The sequence below is a fragment of the Salvelinus namaycush genome, chromosome 26, assembly GCF_016432855.1.
Source record: "Salvelinus namaycush isolate Seneca chromosome 26, SaNama_1.0, whole genome shotgun sequence".
NCBI lineage: Eukaryota > Metazoa > Chordata > Actinopteri > Salmoniformes > Salmonidae > Salvelinus > Salvelinus namaycush.
The window spans coordinates 37,779,062-37,804,579 of record NC_052332.1 but is presented as its reverse complement, the minus strand read 5'-3'; the positions used below and the strand labels follow the sequence as shown (position 1 = coordinate 37,804,579).

Below are 25,518 nucleotides of genomic sequence, written 5' to 3'. Positions count from 1 at the left end.
ACTACCTGAACCTGTGGTGGAACACAGCCAACAGACAGTCCTGGACCATCAACTCTCCCACCTGAACCTGTGGTGGAACACAGCCAACACAGAGACCCGGACCATCAACTCTCCCAGCTGAACCTGTCATGGTGGAACACAGCCAGCAGACAGACCTGGACCATCAACTCCACAGTCAGCTGTGAATCATATCACTGTGCCCAGTAAGTAGGCCTGGGCAATAGAATAGGAATATTCCACATTAAATAGGCAGAGGCTTTATAGTAGAATAGGACTATTCCACATTAAATAGGCCTAGGCTTTACAGTAGAATAGGACTATTCCACAGTAAATACGCCTCGGCTATATGGAAGGCCTGGGCTATAGAGAATAATAGGCCTATTCACTTGTGTTTGTAAAGTGTTGGTGCTGGTAGCCTAGTGGTTAGAGCATTGTGTGAGTAACCAAAAGGTTGCTTGATCAAATTCATGAGCTGACAAGGTAAAAAGCTGTTGTTCTCCCCTGAACAAGGCAGTTAACCCACTGTTCCTTGGTAGGCTGTCATTGTAAATAATACTTTGTTCATAACTAACTTGCCTAAAAAAAAAAGTTGAATTAAGAATGCAGGATGTATCTGGTTGTTTAGTTTTTCATAGGGTACTTATGATCCACACGTTGTTAAATCTCTCTCTCTCTTGTTCTCTCCTTTTAGGTTTTACGCATCAACCGAGCAAGCTTTTGTGTTTTTCTGTGCATGCATAGACCCGGAGCGCGGGAGTGCGGAACCAGCTCAGCCATGACATTCCTCCGCAGGTTGCAATGGAACGACTCCTCCGTTCTAATCCACCCCCCGGGGTTCTACATCATCGGCTTCACCTCCCTGCCCTTCGCCAACCTCTACTTCATCTTCCTCGCTTTCGTTTACGTGGTGTCGGTCGTGTTCAACACATTTGTGATCTATATAATAACGGTGGACCTTCGCCTCCACAATCCCAAGTATATGGCGGTTGGTAACCTAGCTGTGGTTGATCTGGTGCTGAATACTTGCATTATTCCCGGTATGCTAAAGGCGTTTCTTGCTAAGAACAATTTTGTGCCGTTTAATCTGTGTATGGTACAGATGTATGTGTATTATTCCTTCTTAAGTATGGAATCGTTCTCCATCGCCGTGCTCGCCTATGACCGTATGATCGCCATATGTTTCCCTCTGAGGCACGGCTCCATCAACACCATGACGAGTATGTCGTGTATTCTTGGTGTCATCTGGTGCTTCTGTCTTGGTATACCGATATTCAGCACATCCATTATGACCAGACTGTCCTACTGCGATTCCGTTAACGTCTACAGCTATTTCTGTGATTACGCACCAGTGTTTCGGCTGGCATGTAACGACAACACCCTGCAATGGGCTGTGGCTTCAGTTCTGAGCCTGGTTATCCTCCTCGGCCCACTGTGCTTCATCATTCTGTCATACATGAGTATTCTAATCGCTGTGTTCAGGATGAAAAGCGTTGAGAGTCGTGTGAAAGCGCTGGCCACCTGCACTGAGCACCTCATTCTAGTGGCGGTATTCTTCTTTCCGGTTCTGACTATTTTCATGGTCGGGTTATTAGCGCGCATCAAACCAGACCCTGATCTGCGCGTACTGAGCCTGTCGCTGGCCTCGTGCATCCCGCCCTGTCTCAACCCCATCGTCTACTCTCTGAAAACTAAAGAGATCAAGAACAAAGTGCTCACCATGTTCAGGAGAATTAAAGTTCAAGTAGTTAACGGTTGATCTTTACGCATAGGTTGCTACATAGGTTGCTACGTGCGTGAAGTTACCATAAAATCAAATCAAATGTATTGGGCTGTCCATATCAAGGGGTTGAAATGGGGGGACATGCATATAACTCATACATAACTTATTTTGGCCTTTCGAAGTTTACATATCATGCACTTGGTGTGTCATTGCTTAAATTTGAGTTTATAATGAGCAAGCCACATTTTGAATCTATCATCCGTTTTACTCTCAACATTTTCATTGATTGTCATGATTGTGTCATGGTTATCCATCTGATGAAGAAGGCCCATCCACACGCACTGCCCCTTGTTAAACACAGAGGTATCACAGAAACTATTATCAATGATTTACATTTCCTTTTCAGCTTTTCTACACATTCTGAAATAACAACACATTTGCTCATCCTAATCCTATGTCATCAACCAAATGTAATCACTTGAAATAAGCATGGTAGGCTCTATAACCGACTGAATATTCCAAACATCTTCTAGTAATAAAGCAGAAAATCAAACACATACTGTATCTCTGTAATGTTTTCTTTTCTGAGTGCTTAAACAGGTTTTAATAAGTCTACCTGGTTGATCCTGTTCTTTTGTCAATATGTTCTCAATATTTGTCACTATGTTTTTACCTGTTTAAGTCCTGATCTGTAAAGCTCACTGGACTGCAATATCTTCTATGAAAGATGGTAAAGAAATAAAGTGTATTATTATTATCATCATCATGCTTTGTGAAATACAAGCCTTGGCTCAAACTGCGGGGTTAGAAACAAGCTCATTTTAAGAGTATAGAACTGTAGCAGACTATGTGTTTCCTTTGGCATGTAACCACACTCCACGTAGTGGCGACCTGTCATTCAGGGAGGGGGTTGCCTATTTGCATGTTATTTTAGAATTAATACGTGTCTCATATCAGTTTGCAAACAATGTAAAAAAAGTTTTATTATTGACTTAATAAACCCTCCATAAAAACATAGTCTCTTTTCTGCTTTCTTGTGTAAGGCAGCTCCTAAATTCAGGTGTTTTAGCCTAGCTCAGTGCTTTCTGTGGTGGTGGGGCAGCCAGCGAAAAATATTGAGCATAGGGGTTGGTAATGTTCTCTAGTTGCGCCGTGATTGGCTCAGTATACTGTCACTCATGGGGACAATGCGTCACTGCCAAATCTAAGGGTAGAGCTTGAAAATTCAAGCCCCTTGGGTACTGAATTAGAGTTACATTAGAAGTGTCCATCCAAGAAGGCTCAAGGTAATTGGCCACAGATAAAATTACGTCAAATCACGTCATATCTACACTAGCTTTCACTGGACTGATCATGTCAACATCATACTTTCAAAATCTTAGCTACAAGTCATCATCATGAATCAAATCTACAATCTACTGGCAAATCCTTTTTAATACTTGTCATATGAAGATAAATAATGAAGAGAAATTATAGATAAAACGTATCTGTGCTCATCGGCCAGAGGACATAAACATTACACAACAAGTTGGACATCGCAAATTCAACAATGAACGGTTTGGAAGGAATCAGTGGCTAAATGCAAGCATTGCAAAGCAATCACCAGCCTGCTATTCAGTGGAGTGGATGTGTGGTGCCAAATATGGTTTTAAGGTCCTGTTTTCCCAAGTTTAAAATGATAAACATTCAGCATTAGCAATGCTGTCCGTCCAGCATGTCTTCTGCTGCTCTCAAAACAACTGGAAACCCGGAACTGGGAAATCTGACTGCAGTTCAAGACAGCTGGGAACTGGAAAAATACGTTTTGAACGGTCATCCAACTCAGAATCAGGAAGTCACGCCTCTTTCTAGAGCTCCGACCTGAAGATCACCGACCTTGTTGTTTTTCCAAGTTCCCAGTTGTCTTGAAAGAACCTTAAATCCAGAGAATACCAGTCTTTGATGACAAAGTTTGACGTCAAAATTTGCCCACGAAGGACCGGCGCGCCACCTTCCTGTTCCAGTGAGCACAGCACATCAAGGTAAGTCCAAAAATGTATTGTATGCTGCTGCATAAATTATGTAATATGCCAGGGAGATACAGTTGAAGTCAGAAGTTTAAATACACTCAGGTTGGAGTCATTAAAACTCGTTTTTCAACCACTCCACAAATTTCTTGTTTAGAAACTATAGTTTTGGCAAGTCGGTTAGGACATCTACTTTGTGCGTGACACAAGTCATTTCTCCAACAATTGTTTACAGACAGATTATTTAACTTATGATTCACTGTGTCACAATTCCAGTGGGTCAGAAGTTTACACACACTAAGTTGACTGTAACTTTAAACAGCTTGGAAAATTCCAGAAAATGATGTCATGGCATTAGAAGCTTCTGATATTCTAATTGACATCATTTGAGTCAATTGGAGGTGTACCTCTGGATGTATTTCAAAGCCTGCCTTCAAACTCAGTGCCTCTTTGCTTAACATCATGGGAAAAATAAAAAAAATCATCCAAGACCTAAAAAAAAAAATTGTAGACCTCCACAAGTCTGATTCACCCTTGGGAGCAATTTCCAAATGCCTGAAGGTACCATGTTCATTTGTACAAACAATAGTACGCAAGCATAAACACCATGGAATCAGGCAGCCATCATAACGCTCAGGAATTCTGTCTCCTGGAGATGAACCTACTTTAGTGCGAGAAGTGCAAATCAATCCCAGAACAACAGCAAATGACCTTGTGAAGATGCTGGAGGAAACAGGTACAAAAGTATCTAAATCCACAGTAAAACAAGTCCTATATCAACATAACCTGAAAGGCCGCTCAGCAAGGAAGAAGCCACTGCTCCAAAACCGCCATAATTAAGACAGACTACTGTTTGCAACTGCACATGGGGACAAAGATCATACTTTTTGGAGAAATGTCCTCTGGTCTGATGAAACAAAAATAGTACTGTTTGGCCATAATGCCCATTGTTATGTTTGGAGGAAAAAGGGGGATGCTTGCAAGCCGAAGAACACCATCCCAACCGTGAAGCACAGGGGTGGCAGCATCATGATATGGGGGTGCTTTGCTGCAGGAGGGACTGGTGCACTTCACAAAATAGATGGCATCATGAAGGAGGAAAATTATGTGGGTATATTGAAGCAACATCTCAAGACATCAGTCAGGAAGTTTAAGCTTGGTCGCAAATGGGTCTTCCAAATGGACAATGACCCCAAGCATACTTACAAATGTGTGGCAAAATGGCTTAAGGACAACAAAGTCAAGGTATTGGAGTGGCCATCACAAAGCCCTGACCTCAATCCCATAGAAAATGTGTGGGCAGAACTGAAAAAGCGTGTGCAAGCAAGGAGGCCTACGTACCTGACTCAGTTACACCAGCTCTGTCAGGAGGAATGGGCCACAATTCACCCAACTTATTGTGGGAAGCTTTTGAAAGGCTACCCAAAACATTTTACCCAAGTTAAACAATTTAAAGGCAATGCTACCAAATACTAATTGAGTGTATGACCCACTGGGAATGTGATGAAAGAAATAAAAGCTGAAATAAATCATTCTCTCGACTATTATTCTGACATTTCACATTCTTAATAAAAAGTGGTGATCCTAACTGACCTAAGACAGTGCATTTTTACTTGGATTAAATGTCAGGAATTGTGAAAAACTGAGTTTAAATGTATTTGGCTAAGGTGTATGTCAACTTCCGACTTCAACTGTATGTATACTGTAGCTACAAAAGTAATACTAAGTGTATGTTGTGTAGTAAACTCTCAGTAGCCTATGTGCCTCACCTTAATAATTTGGTCAATTTTCCCCTCTTAACCTCTTTGGGCTCAAGGGGCAGTATTGAGTAGCCAGATAAAAGGTGCCCATTTCAAAAAGGCCTCGTACTCAATTCTTGCTCGTACAATATGCATATTATTATTACTATTGGATAGAAAACACTCTCTAGTTTCTAAAACCGTTTGAATTATATCTGTGGGTGAAACAGAACTGGACTTAGAGCAATTTTCCTATGTGTATGTCAGAATGCAGAATTTTGCTGGCTGTTCTGAGACCTGTGTATTAATTTGCCTGTCCTCTATTGGTTGAGATGCACTGCATACGCCTTCCACTGGGTGTCAGCGAATAGGGAGAGTTGAAATGGAGTTTCTACGTAGGTCCCAAAGGTTATAAATTGCTTGGAACCGAAGTGTCCCATCTTTCCACTCTTCGCTCTGACGCAGGAAGGGTCTTGGCATGTCATTTTAGAAGCTCCCGTATTAGCTCCTAGATATATCCGGCTCTGTTTTTATTCGATATAGGTGTTGAAGACATCGTAATGTTGTTATTTTAAACCGAATTATATCAGTTTATGTCAGTATATTGCGATTTTCGGGTATTTATTTTCGTGACGTTTTAGGAAGTTGGGTATCTCTGGCCCACATGGCTATTGTTTACTGCTAATTGCAACGTTGAAGACGACGTTCTCCAACCTAGCAACGATTCTTTTGGACAAAGGACACATTTCCCAAGATTCTGATGGGAGTTCATCTAAAAGTAAGAACTATTTATGCTGATAATTCATTGTTCTGTTGAAAAATGTCAAATGCATAAGACGCCATGTCCTGCAGTGTAGCCTTGCGTTATCGCAGCCTGTATTGCGCAGTAAGGTTAATTTTAAAAATGTAATTCAGCGATTGCATTAAGAACTAATTTGTCTTTCAATTGCTGTCCAACCTGTATTTTTTTAGTCAAGTTTATGAATAGTATTCGATAAGAAAAGGTGCCTTTACAAGATGGCGCCGGACAGATTGCTTGACGTTATGGACACTATTCTCATTGTCTAAGCACGATTTGTGCCGCTAAATATGCACATTTTCGAACAAACTCTATATGCATTGTGTAATATGATGTTACAGGACTGTCATCTGAAGAATTCTGAGAAGGTTAGTGAAACAATTAATATATTTTGGTGGTTTATACGTTATAGCTATTTTTGCCTTGAATCAATGCTGTTGTTATGTTTGCTATTGTGCTAAGCTAATATAACGCTATATTGTGTTTTCACTGTAAAACACTTGATAAATCGGAAATATTGTCTGGAATCACAAGATGCCTGTCTTTCAATTGCTGTACACTATGTATTTTTCAGAAATGTTTTATGATGAGTATTTAGTTATTTGGCGTTGGTGTCTGTAATTTTTCTGTCTGCTTTCGGTGCAATTTCTGACTGTAGCTGCAATGTAAACTATGATTTATACCTGAAATATGCAAATTTTTCTAACAAAACATATGCTATACAATAAATATGTTATCAGACTGTCATCTGATGAAGTTGTTTCTTGGTTAGTGGCTATTTATATCTTTATTTGGTCGAATTTGTGATAGCTACTGATGTAGTAAAAAACTGATGGAGTAAAAATAGTGGTGTCTTTTGCTAACGTGGTTAGCTAATAGATTTACATATTGTGTCTTCCCTGTAAAACATTTTAAAAATCGGACATGTTGGCTTGATTCACAAGATGTGTACCTTTCATCTGGTGTCTTGGACTTGTTAATGTGTGAAAGTTAAATATTTAAAAAAAATATCTTTTGAATTTCGCGCCCTGCACTTTGAGCTGGCTGTTGTCATAAGTGTACCGACGTCGGGCTTGCACGCCAAACAGGTTAATTTCGCCTAGTGTTCTGACTTGGTGGTGCACATGTAGCCTATAAACTGTTTTAGAGAAATGTAATCATTGAATATTGTAAGAACATTCATTGTCTGCTTATATGCCCCCTTTATTTAATCTACAGTTCTGACTTGGTGTACAGGGAGAACACTGTAAGAACAGTTTCTGAATTCTGCCGCTGTTGTCACGACTTCCACCAAAGTCGGTCCCTCTCCTTGTTCGGGTGGCGTTCGGAGGTCGACGTCACCGGTCTTCTTGCCATCGCCACTCCACTTTTCATTTTCCATTTGTTTTGTCTTGTTTTCCCACGCACCTGGTATTCATTCCCTCATTACATGTTGTGTGTTTAACCCTCTGTTCCCCCCATGTCTGTGTGTGTAATTGTTGATTGTCGGGTTGGCACTCTTCTGGCTGGTTTGAGCCTGGTTCTATTTTACACCCGTGCTTTTTGACAGCCTGTACTTTGTACCTTGTTATTTTGTACTTAGTGCTGCCTCACCTATTCTGAGGGCATTTGTTTTTGTGACGCGATTGCGTTCTATTCATATGTTGCCTCAGTAAAGTGCCTTGTCCACTCATCTCTGCTCTCCTGTGCCTGACTTCCAATGCACCAGCTACACCCACACCTTGACATTATCACCCGTTCAAAGGCCAGGTATTCTTAATTTAGTTATCATCTATTCAAATGCCAGGTATGGGGTTATCATCTGTTCAGAGGCCAGGGATTGGGTTATCACCTGTTTTAAAGGCCAGGTATTGCATAAAGTTGCACACACAATACAACGTTTTCCTTCTTGACCTTTAGTTCTTGGACATGATATGAGGAACAGGATAATCCCCAATAGGCCAATAGGTGATGTTTTCAGTGTCATAGGACAGGACCAAGATTCCTATGGAGGAGCGTTTCAGTCTACAAACAGCTTCAATGGCCAGCTAACAGATGTGCACATGTTGGACTTTGTCCTCTCTCCATGTAAGATAGAGGTCTACGTGTAGGCAGGAAGCTTCAGGCCATGTAGCGTTCTGGATTGGGGAAGGTTAGAGTTCAGCACACATGGCTACGTAGTGCTGGAGAACCTGCAGACAATCAGCACCTGAAGGATGGGTTCACAGAGCAACAACGGAGTTCCAGAACCTCCAGATGACAGTGACCTGGTTCCAAAACTATCTGAAGTCAACAACATCTTTATAGAACTCTCCAAGTGCAACAATAGCATTCCAGAATTCTGAAGAAGTCAATAACATCTTTATAGAACTGTCCTAATGCAACAATAGCATTCCAGAATTCTGAAGAAGTCAATAACATCTTTATAGAACTCTCCTAATGCAACAATAGCATTCCAGAACTCTGAAGACAACATCTTTATAGAACTCTCCTAATGCAACAATAGCATTCCAGAACTCTGAAGACAACATCTTTATAGAACTCTCCTAATGCAACAATAGCATTCCAGAACTCTGAAGACAACATCTTTATAGAACTCTCCTAATGCAACAATAGCATTCCAGAACTCTGAAGACAACATCTTTATAGAACTCTCCTAATGCAACAATAGCATTCCAGAACTCTGAAGACAACATCTTTATAGAACTCTCCTAATGCAACAATAGCATTCCAGAACTATCTGAAAACAACGTCTTTATAAAACTCTCCTAATGCAACAATGGCATTCCAGAACTCTGAATAAGACAAGAACAATGCCATTCCACAGCAGTGTTGAGTCTGTTTTTGTTTATACCTAAAGTTAGGTACATTTATATTCTCTAATCAAATTAAAAACCGTGCTTTAAATAAAACACAACGTTTTGGTCAATGGTGTTTCTAATGGGACCAATTATTACATCCTATTACAAAACCATACCTTCTCCCTGCAATTGGGGTAAGGATAAAACAAGTATATGAGGTGTATCCATTGTAATTGTTTTTTACTGTAAAAATAAGAAAATAATTTAACTGCAAAGTAAACGGAACATCCTCACAAAATACAACATATCAGCATTTCTAAAGAGCCTGCAGGCAGCCCAACCAGTGTGTGTGTGTGTGTGTGTGTGTATGTGTGTGTGTCTGTGTGTGTGAGTGTGTGTGTGTGTGTGTGTCTGTGTGAGTGTGTGTGTGTGTGTCTGTGTGTGTGTGTGTCTGTGTGTGTATGTGTGCGTGTGTGTGTGTGTGTGTATGTGTGTGTGTCTGTGTGTGTGTGTATGTGTGTGTGTGTGTGTGTGTGTGTGTGTGTGTGTGTGTGTGTGTGTGTGTGTGTGTGTGTGTGTGTGTGTGTGTGTGTGTGTGTGTGTGTGTGTGTGTGTGTGTGTGTGTGTGTGAGAGAAACAGCCAGTCAGCTACTCATCCAGATGTCAGTTCTAAACTGCTATATGAGCATTTTGATCACTTTGCTTCATAAAAGATGCTGATTGTTGACCATTCATACTGCTCCTTCCTCCTCACCTCTCTACACAGATATTAGATAACCCCAACTCAGGGGGATGAACGACATGTAGCATTTCACTCTACTCACAAACTTGAGCCATATTTGATAGCAAGTTATAATTGAGTGTTACACTATCAGTGGCCTTGATAATGTCTATGCTCCCCAACCTAACCAAACTTATGTGGGTAAGCCCAGAGTTTTAGAATTAGTTTGTACGTAACCTAACCCCAACCTAACCTAACCAAGCCTTTGTGGGTAGGCCCAGAGTTTTAGAATTAGTTTGTACGTAACCTAACCCCAACCTAACCTAACCAAGCCTTTGTGGGTAGGCCCAGAGTTTTAGAATTAGCTTGTACATAACCTAACCTAACCAAGCCTTTGTGGGTAGGCCCAGAGTTTTAGAATTAGCTTGTACATGACCTAATCAAACCTACATATACAGTGCATTCGGAAAGTATTCAGACCCATTGATTTATTCAACATTTTGTTACGTCACAGCCTTATTCTGAAATAGATTCAATAGTTTTTTCCCTCATCAATCTACACACAATACCCCATAATGACAAAGCAAAAACAGGTATAAAAATAGGCCTAATAGAAAACAAAATGTAAACAATATTATTAAAGGACACAAGGTATCAATGTCTGGGTATAGAATGACCAGTCAGTCCCCGTGAGAATGAGACGCATTCTATTGGTTCTAATTCTAATATTCAAAATCCTCTATTTATCTGTTGTTTACTGTCTCAGTCAGCCAATAATTAAACAGAAAGGACACAGAGCAGCACAATGTGTCCCGTGAGGCTAGAGGTTTTATATGGGCTGAATCCTCAAGATGGTGCCCATGCACAACAATAGGAAATGATTAGCATACTTTAATGAACAGATCTCTCATAGGATGCCCTAGGGAAGCCTATATTCAGTTGGGTGAAATATGCATCCTGCATAGGGTTCCTTGGAAGATGCAACGGTTTCAGCATCCAGTTTGGTACATTTATTTGGTACTTTTTCTATGTAATACTATGTATTATAAACAAGTGTTGAGTACAGTGGCTGGAGTAGAATAACTCTTATTTAGCCTACTTAGCTTTTGTTTACAAGTTACTATTCTGGCAAATTGCAGTGCCCTCAGAAAGTACTCACACCCCTTGACTTTTTCCACATTTTGTTGTGTTAGAGCCTGAATTTAAAATGGATTTTGTGTCACTGACCTACAGATAATACCCCTTAATGTCCAAGTGGAAATATGTTTTTAGAAATTAAAAGCTGAAATGTAATGAGTCTAAGTATTCAACCTCTTTGTTATGCCAAGCCTAAATAAGTTCAGGAGTAAAAATGTGCTTAACAAGTCGCATAATAAGTTGCATTGACTCTTTGTGCAATAATAGTGTTTAACATGATTTCTGAACGACTACGTCATCTCTGTAACCCACACATACAATTATCTGTAAGGTCCCTCAGTCGAGCTGTGAATTTCAAACATTGATTCAACCACAAAGACCAGATAGGTTTTTACAAAGCCTCACAAAGAAGGACACCTATTGGTAGAAATGGGTAGAAATAAAAAAGCAGACATTGAATATCCCTTTGAGCTTGGTGAAGTTATTAATTACACTTTGGATGGTGTATCAATACACCCAGTCACTACAAAGATGCAGGCGCCCTTCCTAACTCAGTTGCCGGAGAGGAAGGAAACCGTTCAGGGATTTTGCCTATTCTGACTTTAAAACAGTTACATAGTTTAATGGCTGTGACAGGAGAAAACTGAGGATACATCAACAACACTGTAGTTACTCCACAATACTAACCTAAATGACAGAGTTAAAAGAAGGAAGCCTGTACAGAATAAAAAGATTCCAAAACATGAATCCTGTTTGCAATAAGGCAATACAGTAAAACTGCAAAGACATTGGCAAAGAAATTCACATCACTTTGTACCACTCTTCATATTTTCAAGCATGGTGGTGGCTGCATCATGTTATGGGTATGCTGGTCATTGGCAAGGAATAGGGAGTTTTTTAGGATAAAAATAAATGGAATAGAGCTACTGTAAGAACATGCATAACCCTTGAGGAAAACCTTGTTCAGTCTGCTTTCCAACAGACACTGAGTGAAAAATTCACCTTTCAGCACAACAATAATCTAAAATACAAGACCCAAATGTACACTGGAGTTGCTTACAAAGATGTGGCCTAGTTACAGTTTTGACTTAAATTAACTTGAAAATATATGGCAAGACTTGGAAATGGCTGTCTAGCAATGTTCAACAACCAACTTGACAGAGCTTGAAGAATTTTAAAAATAATAATTTGCAAATATTTTACAATCCAGGTGTACAAAGCTCTTAGAGACTTACCCAGAAAGAGTCACTGCTGTAATCATCGCCAAAGGGGATTCTAACATGTATTGACTCAGGGGTGTGAATACTTATGTAAATTAGATGTCTGTATGAAATCTTCAATGAATGTCCAAAAATAATGTCACTTTTTGTCATTATGGGGTGTAGATGGTGAGAGAAAAAACATTGATTTACTAAATGTTTTATTCAGGCTGTAACAAGAACAAAATGTGGAATAAGTCAAGAGGTATACATAGTATTTGAAGGCACTGTTTGCTACCACAGAGTTTCTAAACATCCTATACTGTCTTTGATGCTACGGTGCCTCGGAAACGATGTGTCCAAAGTAAGCCGTCACCTGTCCTGTCCGTTCTGTAAAGACTTCCCCTATGTTATGAAATCCACGGGGGGTAACATGAATGTGAATGTTCAGCGGCTCAAGCTATTCAATTCAAGGATTCAAATTCCAAGTAGCTACTGCTTTCAAAAAAGTTGATCATTATAATGTACACTGCTCAAAAAAATAAAGGGAACACTTAAACAACACAATGTAACTCCAAGTCAATCACACTTCTGTGAAATCAAACTGTCCACTTAGGAAGCAACACTGATTGACAATAAATTTCACATGCTGTTGTGCAAATGGAATAGACAAAAGGTGGAAATTATAGGCAATTAGCAAGACACCCCCAATAAAGGAGTGATTCTGCAGGTGGTGACCACAGACCACTTCTCAGTTCCTATGCTTCCTGGCTGATGTTTTGGTCACTTTTGAATGCTGGCGGTGCTCTCACTCTAGTGGTAGCATGAGACGGAGTCTACAACCCACACAAGTGGCTCAGGTAGTGCAGCTCATCCAGGATGGCACATCAATGCGAGCTGTGGCAAGAAGGTTTGCTGTGTCTGTCAGCGTAGTGCCCAGAGTATGGAGGCGCTACCAGGAGACAGGCCAGTACATCAGGAGACGTGGAGGAGGCCGTAGGAGGGCAACAACCCAGCAGCAGGACCGCTAGCCAATCTTGGTGTTCTCTGGCAAATGCCAAACGTCCTGCACGGTGTTGGGCTGTAAGCACAACCCCCACCTGTGGACGTCGGGCCCTCATACCACCCTCATGGAGTCTGTTTCTGACTGTTTGAGCAGACACATGCACATTTGTGGCCTGCTGGAGGTCATTTTGCAGGGCTCTGGCAGTGCTCCTCCTGCTCAAAGGCGGAGGTAGCGGTCCTGCTGCTGGGTTGTTGCCCTCCTACGGCCTCTTCCACGTCTCTTGATGTACTGGCCTGTCTCCTGGTAGCGCCTCCATGCTCTGGACACTACGCTGACAGACACAGCAAACCTTCTTGCCACAGCTCGCATTGATGTGCCATCCTGGATGAGCTGCACTACCTGAGCCACTTGTGTGGGTTGTAGACTCCGTCTCATGCTACCACTAGAGTGAGAGCACCGCCAGCATTCAAAAGTGACCAAAACATCAGCCAGGAAGCATAGGAACTGAGATGTGGTCTGTGGTCACCACCTGCAGAATCAATCCTTTATTGGGGGTGTCTTGCTAATTGCCTATAATTTCCACCTTTTGTCTATTCCATTTGCACAACAGCATGTGAAATTTATTGTCAATCAGTGTTGCTTCCTAAGTGGACAGTTTGATTTCACAGAAGTGTGATTGACTTGGAGTTACATTGTGTTGTTTAAGTGTTCCCTTTATTTTTTTGAGCAGTGTATTAGAATGATTTGTATAACTTCTGTTCCCTGATGTTAATGGAGGTCATTTTATGGCTGTGCAGTTGATTGTGATGTTAAGTTATTTAGCTTGCTAACCGAGTGGTGCAGCGGTCTAAGGCACTGCATTTCAGTGCATGAGGCATCACTACAGTCCCTGGTTTGAATCCAGGCTGTATCACATCTGGCTGTGATTGGGAGGTGCACAATTGGCCCAGCGTCATCCAGGTTTGGCCGGAGTAGGCTGTCATTGTAAATAAGAATTTGTTCTTAACGGACTTGGGTAGTTAAATAAAGGTACAAAAAAATGCTTTTGGATTTAGTGACTGGCTTCAGCATCATTTTGTTTTCTCATCAAAGTATAGATGTTGCCAGAATGCCAACAAACTTATCTCCCTGTGTGCGCAAGCGGTCGTTTATCCAAAACTTGAAAGAAATGACCTTTGAGCACTTTGACTACCGCCAGACTAGCGTTGGACAATGCGCTGTATCAGCTCTACTGTCACGCCCTGACCATAGTTTGCTTTGTATGTTTCTATGTTTTGTTTGGTCAGGGTGTGATCTGAGTGGGCATTCTATGGTGTGTGTCTAGTTTTTCTGTTTCTGTGTTTGGCCTGATATGGTTCTCAATCAGAGGCAGGTGTTAGTCGTTGTCTCTGATTGGGAACCATATTTAGGTAGCCTGTTTGGTCATTGTGGGTTGTGGGTGATTGTCTATGTTAGTTGATGTTGCATGTCTGCACTTGGTTTCATTAGCGTCACGGTCGTTTGTTATTTTGTTTAGTTTGTATAGTTTGTTTAAGTGTTCTTCGTTTAATAAATAGAAGAATGGATTCACATCACGCTGTGTTTTGGTCCTCCTCTCTTTCGCCTAACGACAAGCGTGACATCTAAGAAATGCGTATCCAACGAAGGCCAATGGCCCAGAGCCAGCCATGAGGCTGATTAGCTAGTAAGTTAGCTAGGTAGACAACCAAACAATGGTGTGTTTACACCAATGATGTATATAAACTCTGGATTGTTGAGGCTATGTGTTGGTCAACGAGAGGCTTTGAACACCTTTAGAGGAAGCAGTCCTCCATAGAAATGAATGGAATTCTACAGTATTTCAATTTAATGTTTCAAGGACAATTACATGTATTTAAGTATTTTTCGGATGTTGTAGTGGGGACAGTAACATTAGTACCTTACAAAAATTATTTTGTATTTTTGTCTGTTTAGCTCATATAATATAATTTAAAACTATGCATTAAGGTGTCTGTAATATAATACATGTGGCAAAAACAAATATAGACATTAATAAATGCATTTCTATAGCTTCCAAAATATGTTTTACAACGGTGGGGGAGAACCAAGATGGAGGCATGGTGGCTTCAACACAGCGCCCCCTATCAGTGATTTAGTGTATATATAAATCATGGATTCACCATTTGTGTACGTAAGCATAAATGACCCAGTTATGCAGCCAATTAACCTCAACTCCACTATTTACGACAAAACTACACTGTTCTGTACTTTCAGGAGTTTCTTTTGGTGCTGAAATCAGCAGCTTAAAAAATGATTTTATGTAACGTCGGAGCTCCAGTCCGCCCACAGTAGTCACCGCTCAATTTTTTGTTGTTGTTACATTTCCCCTGCAGCGTTGAGAGAAACATATACTGGGAGTTAAACAGCATGGAATGTAATGTATTCATTAGTGGACAGTAGCAAAACATTTCGCAACGTAAACATTTTCGCAACGAAAACAAGAGTTTTTATTAGACCCTTTAGTATCTCCCCATTTCGTTCTGTTTGCTTCTGTTTGCTTCTGTTTGGTTCTTAGTGAATACACCCCTGAGCTCTTTCATGACATTGCCTTTCTCTACTCCAATCCCTCTAACTCCCCTCTCAGACAAAGCTGCCTCCCAAAATGGCCTCCCCTCCATTCCACGACCGGAGCCGTCGGCCCAGCCCCAGCGAGGACCAAGATGAGGACGACCCAGCAGGACAGGCTGTATGGAGCAGCACTATGCCGTCCAGGAGGACAGGGCCGACCACCAGGACTGAAGGAAGTGTCAGAGCCAGGTCCAGACCTTCAAAGACTGAATGATGATCTTCCAGAAAGCCTGGAAGGAACAGCTGATGAGGCAGGCTAAAGCAGCAGCAATGTGGGACACAGAGTCTCCTTAGAAGAGCAAAGACTGGTTGGTGTTGATCAAAGGTTTTAGATGGATCACTTTGGGAACAGGATGATGTAGTACCTACTTTCAGACATTTGGCCCCATCCTCAGTTGCTTCATTCTGTGTCTGGACTGATGGAAGATATCAACAGCAGATATCAACAGCATATCAACAACATATCAACAGCAGATATCAACAGCAGATATCAACAGCATATCAACAACATATCAACAGCAGATATCAACAGCAGATATCAACAGCAGATATCAACAGCAGATATCAACAGCAGATATCAACAGCAGATATCAACAGCGTATCAACAGCAGATATCAACAGCGTATCAACAGCAGATATCAACAGCAGATATCAACAGCAGATATCAACAGCAGATATAAACAGCACATATCAACAGCAGATATCAACAGCGTATCAACAGCAGATATCAACAGCGTATCAACAGCAGATATCAACAGCGTATCAACAGCAGATATCAACAGCGTATCAACAGCAGATATCAACAGCGTATCAACAGCAGATATCAACAGCAGATATCAACAGCAGATATAAACAGCAGATATCAACAGCAGATATCAACAGCATATCAACAACATATCAACAGCATATCAACAGCATATCAACAACAAATCAAGAGCATATCAACAACATATCAACAGCATATCAAAAGCATATCAACAGCAGATATCAACAGCATATCAACAGCAGATATCAACAACATATCAACAGCATATCAACAACATATCAACAGCATATCAACAACATATCAACAACATATCAACAGCATATCAACAACATATCAACAGCATATCAACAGCATATCAACAACATATCAACAGCATATCAACAGCATATCAACAGCAGATATCAACAGCATATCAACAACATATCAACAGCATATCAACAACATATCAACAGCATATCAACAACATATCAACAACATATCAACAGCATATCAACAGCATATCAACAACATATCAACAGCATATCAACAGCATATCAACAACATATCAACAGCATATCAACAACATATCAACAGCATATCACCAGCAGATATCAACAGCATATCAACAACATATCAACAGCATATCAACAACATATCAACAGCATATCAACAACATATCAACAACATATCAACAGCAGATATCAACAGCATATCAACAACATATCAACAGCATATCAACAGCAGATATCAACATATCAACAGCATATCAACAGCATATCAACAGCAGATATCAACAGCATATCAACAGCATATCAACAGCAGATATCAACAGCATATCAACAGCAGATATCAACAGCATATAAACAGCAGATATCAACAGCAGATATCAACAGCATATAAACAGCAGATATCAACAGCAGATATCAACAGCAGATATCAACAGCAGATATCATCAGCATATCAACAGCATATAAACAGCAGATATCAACAGCAGATATCAACAGCATATAAACAGCAGATATCAACAGCAGATATCAACAGCAGATATCAACAGCATATCAACAGCATATAAACAGCAGATATCAACAGCATATAAACAGCAGATATCAACAGCATATAAACAGCAGATATCAACAGCATATCAACAGCAGATATCAACAGCAGATATCAACAGCATCACCATCAATCAATGTGTGTGTGTGTGTCTCTGTTTGTTGGTAGAGTTGGTTGAGGGCACATTTAATGTCTTTTTATTTATTTGGACATATTAAACTAAATGGTGTTAAATTAAATAGATCACCATCATTGGATTTATTTGTCTTATTTTAACTTCTGCCAATCAAATTCCCCCTTTTTGTGTAGTTCAACACAAGGCCTTCAGTACAGTCCCACATGTTGTTACAGACGCTATGCACAAGGTGACAGTATGACCTCAGTTTTCTCTGAGCAAGGAGAAGGACATGTATCAATCACAGCCACATTCTCACAGTCACATTAAAATGACAGACTAGGATTGAATGGGGGGAGGACGATGACACAGTTATATCTAGATTTTGTATTTATTTATCCGATTGTTTTCCGTCAAAGATCATACTGAGTGTGTAAAATCCACAATCGTAGCACTCCTACACCCAACCTCCTTCCCAACCTCTCATCTCTTAGCAACAGCTGTGTTCACCTTGCTTTTTTGTACAGCGAATAACTTCCCGTCTTTAAGTAGACCAACTCCATATTAATGGCCATGATTTTGTAATGAGATGTTCGACGAGCAGGTGTCCTCATACTTTTGATCATGTAGTGTATATAGAGCGTGTGAGCATGTGTGCTGAGAAGACATTTAACAGAAAACAGAAGCAAAGTACTTCTTTGTGCTTTGAGGCGCTATGCCTTTTTAGGGCTTATAAGATCCAACTTCTCTCCTAAAGTACCAAAAGTCTGTGGATTATGTAATTGAAGAAAGACTGCCACTTATGTACAATGTAAGTATTGTGGTGAGTTTGTATTAACTTATAAATGAAATTAAAATATAATGGCTGTTTGGGGTCTACTTGGGGAGAGTGGGTCCACCGAGAGACTGAAGTGAGATGAATGGAGGTCACACACCTCAGAGATGTGTCTGATGCTCTCCCAGTCACCCGGTCCCAATCCCTCGGATAGAGACCCTCTCCACTCTCTCCATTGATTCTTAATTATAATAACAAACAAGGAGTAATAATAATGATTCCTCTCCTAATCCGTCCAGAACTCCTATTCATTTTACAGCAGGTTGGCAAGTCACACAAATAAATACAATTACATTGTATTATAGTTAAATCCTTCCTTCTCTCCCAAACCAAACCCATCCCTCTCCAAATCCCCTTCCTTGTTTTCTCCCCACTTTACCACAACCAAGCCAAGCTTGTCCCAACCTCCGGCCCTTGCCCACCGAAGCTATGCTTTTCCCTACCTCCCATCTTTGCCCACCCCTCTGACACACTTACTCCCATCCATCCATTGACTTACTCATCCATTCTCATTCATTCCCGCCCAACATACACCACTGGCCTTCCTAAGGGTTACACCAGCAGAGTCCTTATTGCTGGACAGAGGGGAGGTTAATCTCTCGCCTTCCCAAAGGTTACATAATCAGGGTGCTACTTTTACTGTGGTGTGTGTGTGTTTGTGTTTCGCTTTATAATTACTGCTCATTAAAGTAAATGAGGGCTTCATGAAGTTTGCTCAATGCCCAGGAGTAAGGGGCTCTCTGTGTGTGTGTGTGTGTGTGTCTTCTTTTATAATTGCCAGAGAGCATAGGGTGTTCATTGTAGCCAGATTAATTAACACTAAAGAGATTGTTTGTTTACAGGCAAGGTCATTACCCAGCATTCCCCTGGGATGACATAACAAAACAAAAAAACTAATTAGAACACTACACAGGAAGTCACAAAAGCAGAGATTAGAGAAATCCTGTTTTGTCAGGGGTCGTAAGGGATTGTCCCATTTCTCTGTTTGTGTGTATGTGTGTTTGTGTGTGTGTGTGTGTGTGTGTGTGTGTGTGTGTGTGTGTGTGTGTGTGTGTGTGTGTGTGTGTGTGTGTGTGTGTGTATGAGTGTGAGTGTGTGAGTGTGTGTGTGTGTGAGAGAGAGAGAGAGAGAGAGAGAGAGAGAGAGAGAGAGAGAGAGAGAAAGTGGGAGAGAGCATGCATGCGTGTGTGTTTGTTTTTTTCGAAAAGCAGGGGAGAAGACAAGTTTTGGGGTCAGAGGACATGTTTCTGTTTGTATTTATACATTAGCTTCAGTCATTGTGCATCACTATAACCAAACACAACATAACAAGGTGTGTTATTATGTTTCACTTTCTATGAAGGTTGTCTCTCGGGTCCTTCCTGTATGACACGATGTGTTGTTCGTCAACCCACTTGGTACAATATGGGTTCATTAAATGGCTAGAAAGCAACATATTCAAGTATTGTCACGCCCTGACCTTAGAGATGCTTTTTATGTCTCTATTTTGGTTTGGTCAGGGCGTGAGTTGGGGTGGGCATTCTATGTTTTGTGTTCTATGTTTTCTATTTCTGTGTGTTTTGCCGGGTGTGGTTCTCAATCAGAGGCAGCTGTCTACCATTGTCTCTGATTGAGAACCATACTTAGGTAGCCTTTTCCCACCTGTGTTTTGTGGATAGTTATTTTCTGTTTTGTGTGTCTGCACCAGACAGAACTGTTTTGTTTGTTCCGCTTTGTTATTTTTTGTTCTAGTGTTCAGGTTTATCAAAAATCATGAACACGTACCACGCTGCACCTTGGTCCTCTTCTTCAAACAGCCGTTACAAGTATTGGATATTCTTTGCAAACAGTTCATTTTTTATACTATTTATTTTTTCACTCCATGTACAAACTTATCCAAACAACAATTACAGATGCACACAAAAAATGACTACATCTCATCTCATCTACCCAGACCTGCATGCTCACACCCAAATCCCTAGTGCCTGCAATATTGTTTGCCACTTGGCCTTAAATTGTTTGTTTTTCTTGTCGCCCATGCTATTTCAAAATGTTATTAGTAAATCACTAGATTTTTCCATTCTGTTAATCATGGCGGATTGATTGATTTCCATGTTTTTATTATACTTATTTTGAAGATGAGTGATGAGAATCGTCCAGCCCATTGGGTATCTCACCACACCCCCATATGCCATGTCTTGAAATATGCAGACAGACGGATTAAAAGTATGTTTACAATGTAATACTTCTGACAGCCAAGTTTCTAGCTCCGCCCACAACTTCCAGACTTCATAGCGTTCCCAGAAAGCATGGATTATTGATTCATTGTTAGTTTTACAATTAAGACATGACTCTGCTGTTCTACTGGAGAATTTGTGAATTTTGTCTCTTGTACAATAAATGATATGCATTAGTTTGTGCTGGATTAAGCATACATTAACTGTAATTTCATTAATTATGTTGTAACACTCCCTCCATCTTGTGCCAACATCAGTTATTTTTAAGTCTTGGTTAGTTTATATTTGTCAGTTGGATAAACTCACTGCAAGGTGATATGTAACTTATAATTTGCATGCATTTTTTTTCTGTCATGGAAATAAATGTACTTCCTGTTACCAAGTCATTTACAGTTTCTATGCCTTTAGTTTTACGGTATGGACCAACGTATCTGTGAATTGTGAAAAGCTTTCCAAGGATTGTTTCATCAGGTAGTTATTAGGGAGTGACATTGGTTCTTGTAGAATACCATTATTTTTCTTCCATATTGTTATTGTGTTCTTAACTAGGAAGTTATTAACAATGTTGTGTTATTAACTCTTTTCTTACATTTATGCTTTGAAAATAGACACGTAAAAAGATTCTGTCGATGAGAATGCACATCTTCAATATGTACCCATTGTTCCTCTTTAGTGCATTTAACTATATGTCGCAAGTAAAAAACCTTGGGTAGCGAGTTGATACAATTCTACGTCTGGAAGGTTAAAACCTCCCTCAGACTTAGGAAGATGTTCAATTTTCCTTTTTATTCTATGAATTTTAATTGCCCGTATAAAGTTTATTTTGAGTGAGTATACTTTTTAAAATAATGTATTTGGTGTATTTGTTGTTTGTTATCACTTATTAAGCAATCCATGTATTTCATATTTTTTGTGGTCCATTTAAAGAATTGCTGTAGATTGTGAGTTATTATTTAAAAAAATTGTCCTATTGCCATTATTTCGTTTTTTCCCACGTTACTTTTATGTCCTGCGATTTTTTATTATTCAAAAAGAAAAATTGGGCAAAGGGGCTATTGAGTTTTCAATATTGGTATATGAGGAGATCATCTACAAATACATGTAGTTTCCATTCATGTTCACCAATACTGATACCTGTTACGTTTGGGTCCTAACTAATCATTTCTGCAAGCGGATCAATTGCGAGTGCAAACAGTAGGGTGGAGAGGGGACATCCCTATCTTGTGCCCTCTTCTACAGCAATTTCATCAGATAATGTATACATTTGTATATATTTTTGCTTTAGGACATTTATACAAAATATTTGTATTTATTTATTATTTCAGGTGGAAAGTTGAAAGCTTCCAAAGTTTTGAATAGAAAAGGCCTTCAAGATGGTCATAATTATTTTCGGCATCAACAGCCACTATTAAAAAATCTTGTTTATTTGCATATTGTATTAAACTGAAACATGTTCTTGTATCTGATTCTAAGTATGTATTTCTAATAAACCCTTTTACACTAATACACTAAGAATATACCCTTTAAACCCTTCTATACTTTTGCCATTCTATTGCTTATAAGCTTTGTTATTTTATTGTCTCAATTTATTTAACTTGTGGGTCTATAACCCACAATGGACAATCCAGATTTTCTTAGTTTTAATATATCTGAAATAACTGTTTGATACATGGAACTAGAAAGCACTGAATTGAGTGTGTCGTCATTTGTTTAAATAGGGGTACTACTTTGTCCCAAAATGTTGAATAGAATTCCATCGGAAAGCCATCCATTCCTGGTGCTTTTCTCCGTGGGAATGTTGTAACAGTATACAGTGCATTCGGAAAGTATTCGAAATTGAGCTCAGATGCATCCTATTTCCATTGATTATCCTTGAGATGTTTGTACTATTTTGAGTCCACCTGTAATAAATCCAATTGATTGGACATGATTTGGATAGGTACACACCTGTCTACAGTGCATTCGGAAAGAATTCAGACCCCTTGACTTCTCCACATTTTGTTACATTACAGCCTTATTCTAAAATGGCTTAAACAAAAAAAAAAACACACACACCAATCTACACACAATAACCCATAATGACAAAGCGAAAACAGGTTTTTAGAAATGTTTGCTAATTTGAGGAAAAAAACAGAAATACCTTATTTACATAAGAATTCAGACCCCTTTGCTTTGAGACACAAAATTGAGCTCCTGTTTCCATTGATCATCCTTGAGCTGTTTCTATAACTTGACTGGAGTCCACCTGTGGTCAATTCAATTGATTAGACATGCTTTGGAAAGGCACACACCTCTCTATATAAGGTCCCAAAGTTGACAGTGCATTTCAGAGCAAAAACCAAGCCAAGAGGTTCAAGGAATTGTCCTTGACAATCCTCCCACAACCCGGACGATGCTGGGCCAATTGTGCGCTGCCCTATGGGACTCTCGATCAGGGCCGGTTGTGACACAGCCTGGAATCTAACTCAGGTCTGTAGTGACGCCTCTCGCACTGCGATGCAGTGGCTTAGAACGCTGCATCACTCGGGAGGCCCCAGGTGTCAGTTATTAATCAACTCATTGTCCGTCAGGTCCCTGGAGAACAGGGTCTGTCAGTGCAGCCAGTCACCAAAAACACTAAGACTCTATTCAGTTCAGTTTATCAACAGTGTTGTCAAGTCGTCGTTGCAAGAATCTGTTCTAATTTTGAAAAAAAATGAAGACTCAATCAATCAAATCAATCAGGGTTTCATCTTTCCATCGATCAATTTAGCAATCTTTGTCTGTTGTTATATAGAGATACAGTGCCCTCTAATTATTGGGGTCTGACTACTTTCCGAAGGCACTGAAGGTCAGTAATCCTGGTATTATCTACTGGGGTTACAGTGCCCTCTGTAATTATTGGGACTGAAGGTCAGTAATCCTGGTATTATCTACTGGGTTTACAGTGCCCTCTGTAATTATTGGGACTGAAGGTCAGTAATCCTGGTATTATCTACTGGGTTTACAGTGACTGAAGGTCAGTAATCCTGGTATTATCTACTGGGTTTACAGTGACTGAAGGTCAGTAATCCTGGTATTATCTACTGGGTTTACAGTGACTGAAGGTCAGTAATCCTGGTAATATCTACTGGGTTTACAGTGCCCTCTGTAATTATTGGGACTGAAGGTCAGTAATCCTGGTATTATCTACTGGGTTTACAGTGACTGAAGGTCAGTAATCCTGGTATTATCTACTGGGTTTACAGTGACTGAAGGTCAGTAATCCTGGTATTATCTACTGGGTTTACAGTGCCCTCTGTAATTATTGGGACTGAAGGTCAGTAATCCTGGTATTATCTACTGGGTTTACAGTGACTGAAGGTCAGTAATCCTGGTAATATCTACTGGGTTTACAGTGCCCTCTGTAATTATTGGGACTGAAGGTCAGTAATCCTGGTATTATCTACTGGGTTTACAGTGCCCTCTGTAATTATTGGCACTGAAGGTCAGTAATCCTGGTATTATCTACTGGGTTTACAGTGCCTTCTGTAATTATTGGGACTGAAGGTCAGTAATCCTGGTATTATCTACTGGGTTTACAGTGCCCTCTGTAATTATTGGGACTGAAGGTCAGTAATCCTGGTATTATCTACTGGGTTTACAGTGCCCTCTGTCATTATTGGAACTGAAGGTCAGTAATCCTGGTATTATCTACTGGGTTTACAGTGACTGAAGGTCAGTAATCCTGGTATTATCTACTGGGTTTACAGTGCCCTCTGTAATTATTGGAACAGTGCAGCATGTTTTCTTCATTTGGCTCTATACTTCAAGACTTTGGATATGAAATCAAACAATGACGATGAGGATAAAGTGCAGTCTGTCAGCTTTAATTTAATCCATATTGGGTGAACCTTTTAGAAATTACAGCACTATTTTTTGCATAGCCCATTTTAGGGGAGCAAAAGTATTGGGACAAATTCACTTAGCTGTGTACAAAACGTACCGTAATTTCTAAACGGTTCCCCCAATATAGATTAAATTAAAGCTGACAGTCTGAACTTTATCCTCATCGTCATTGTTTGATTTCAAATCCAAAGTCTTGAAGTATAGAGCCAAAATAATAAAAAATGCTTCACTGTGCCTATAATTAGAGAGGGCACTGTATGTGTCAGTCTCATAAACTGAGTTTGTCTCTGACAAACAGGGCCGTGGCGCTCTGTAGGCCAATTTGTGCTGTTGATTTAAACACATAGAAATCTAGTTTGATATGATTTGTTTAACCTTTCTATGGCTACTTGTTCTACAATGATGAGGAAAGACAACCAAGCTAATCAACAGGAGAACAGCAGAAAAACAACAATTAGTTAAATCCCTTACCACAAGATGCTCTATGTCGGGTTTTACTCTCATTATCTAACGACCAAAAACGGATAATTAGGCCTTGATATTTAGCTTCATTAAGTGGGTTTGTCATGTGTGGGTTGTTTTTAAAGACATACATGTAGCTAATAACTCCATTATGTTGAATTCTCCAAGGATCCGTTAAAGTAAACTCTCACATAAGATAATAACTTCCTTAATGACGTCTCTTGGGGACAGTTTTGGGTTTATATACGTATAGTGGACAGAGCAGCAGAGATGCAGATGTTGGTGTTACCGAAGGATTCAGGGACAGAGAGTCAGAGAGATAGTCTCTCACACCACCTAAACCTGTGGTGGAACACAGCAAACAGACAGTCCTGAACGATCAACTCTCCCACCTGAACCTCTGGTGGAACACAGCCAACAGACAGACCTGGACCATCAACTCTCCCACCTGAACCTGCCGTGGTGGAACACAGCCAGCACAGAGACCCAGACCATCAACTCTCCCACCTGA

The 25,518-nt window shown here is 40.1% G+C and overlaps 1 protein-coding gene across 1 annotated transcript; it reads left to right on the top strand.

Moving 5' to 3' along the window:
• The first annotated feature begins 775 nt into the window (after positions 1-775).
• LOC120021137 (olfactory receptor 1M1-like) lies at positions 776-25,518 on the top strand. Its single transcript, XM_038964776.1, has 3 exons — positions 776-1,741; positions 15,731-15,892; positions 25,366-25,518. Exons 1-3 carry the CDS (start codon positions 776-778, stop codon positions 25,516-25,518), a joined length of 1,281 nt encoding a protein of 426 aa, XP_038820704.1.

Excerpts from the sequence above, each read along its gene's own strand:
- LOC120021137 (XM_038964776.1), top strand. The coding sequence starts at position 776 with ATGACATTCCTCCGCAGGTTGCAATGGAACGACTCCTCCGTTCTAATC. Across the intron at positions 1,742-15,730 it reads TCAGGAGAATTAAAGTTCAA|ACAAAGCTGCCTCCCAAAAT; the intron begins GTAGTTAACGGT and ends CTCCCCTCTCAG. Across the intron at positions 15,893-25,365 it reads CCACCAGGACTGAAGGAAGT|CAAACAGACAGTCCTGAACG; the intron begins GTCAGAGCCAGG and ends GGTGGAACACAG.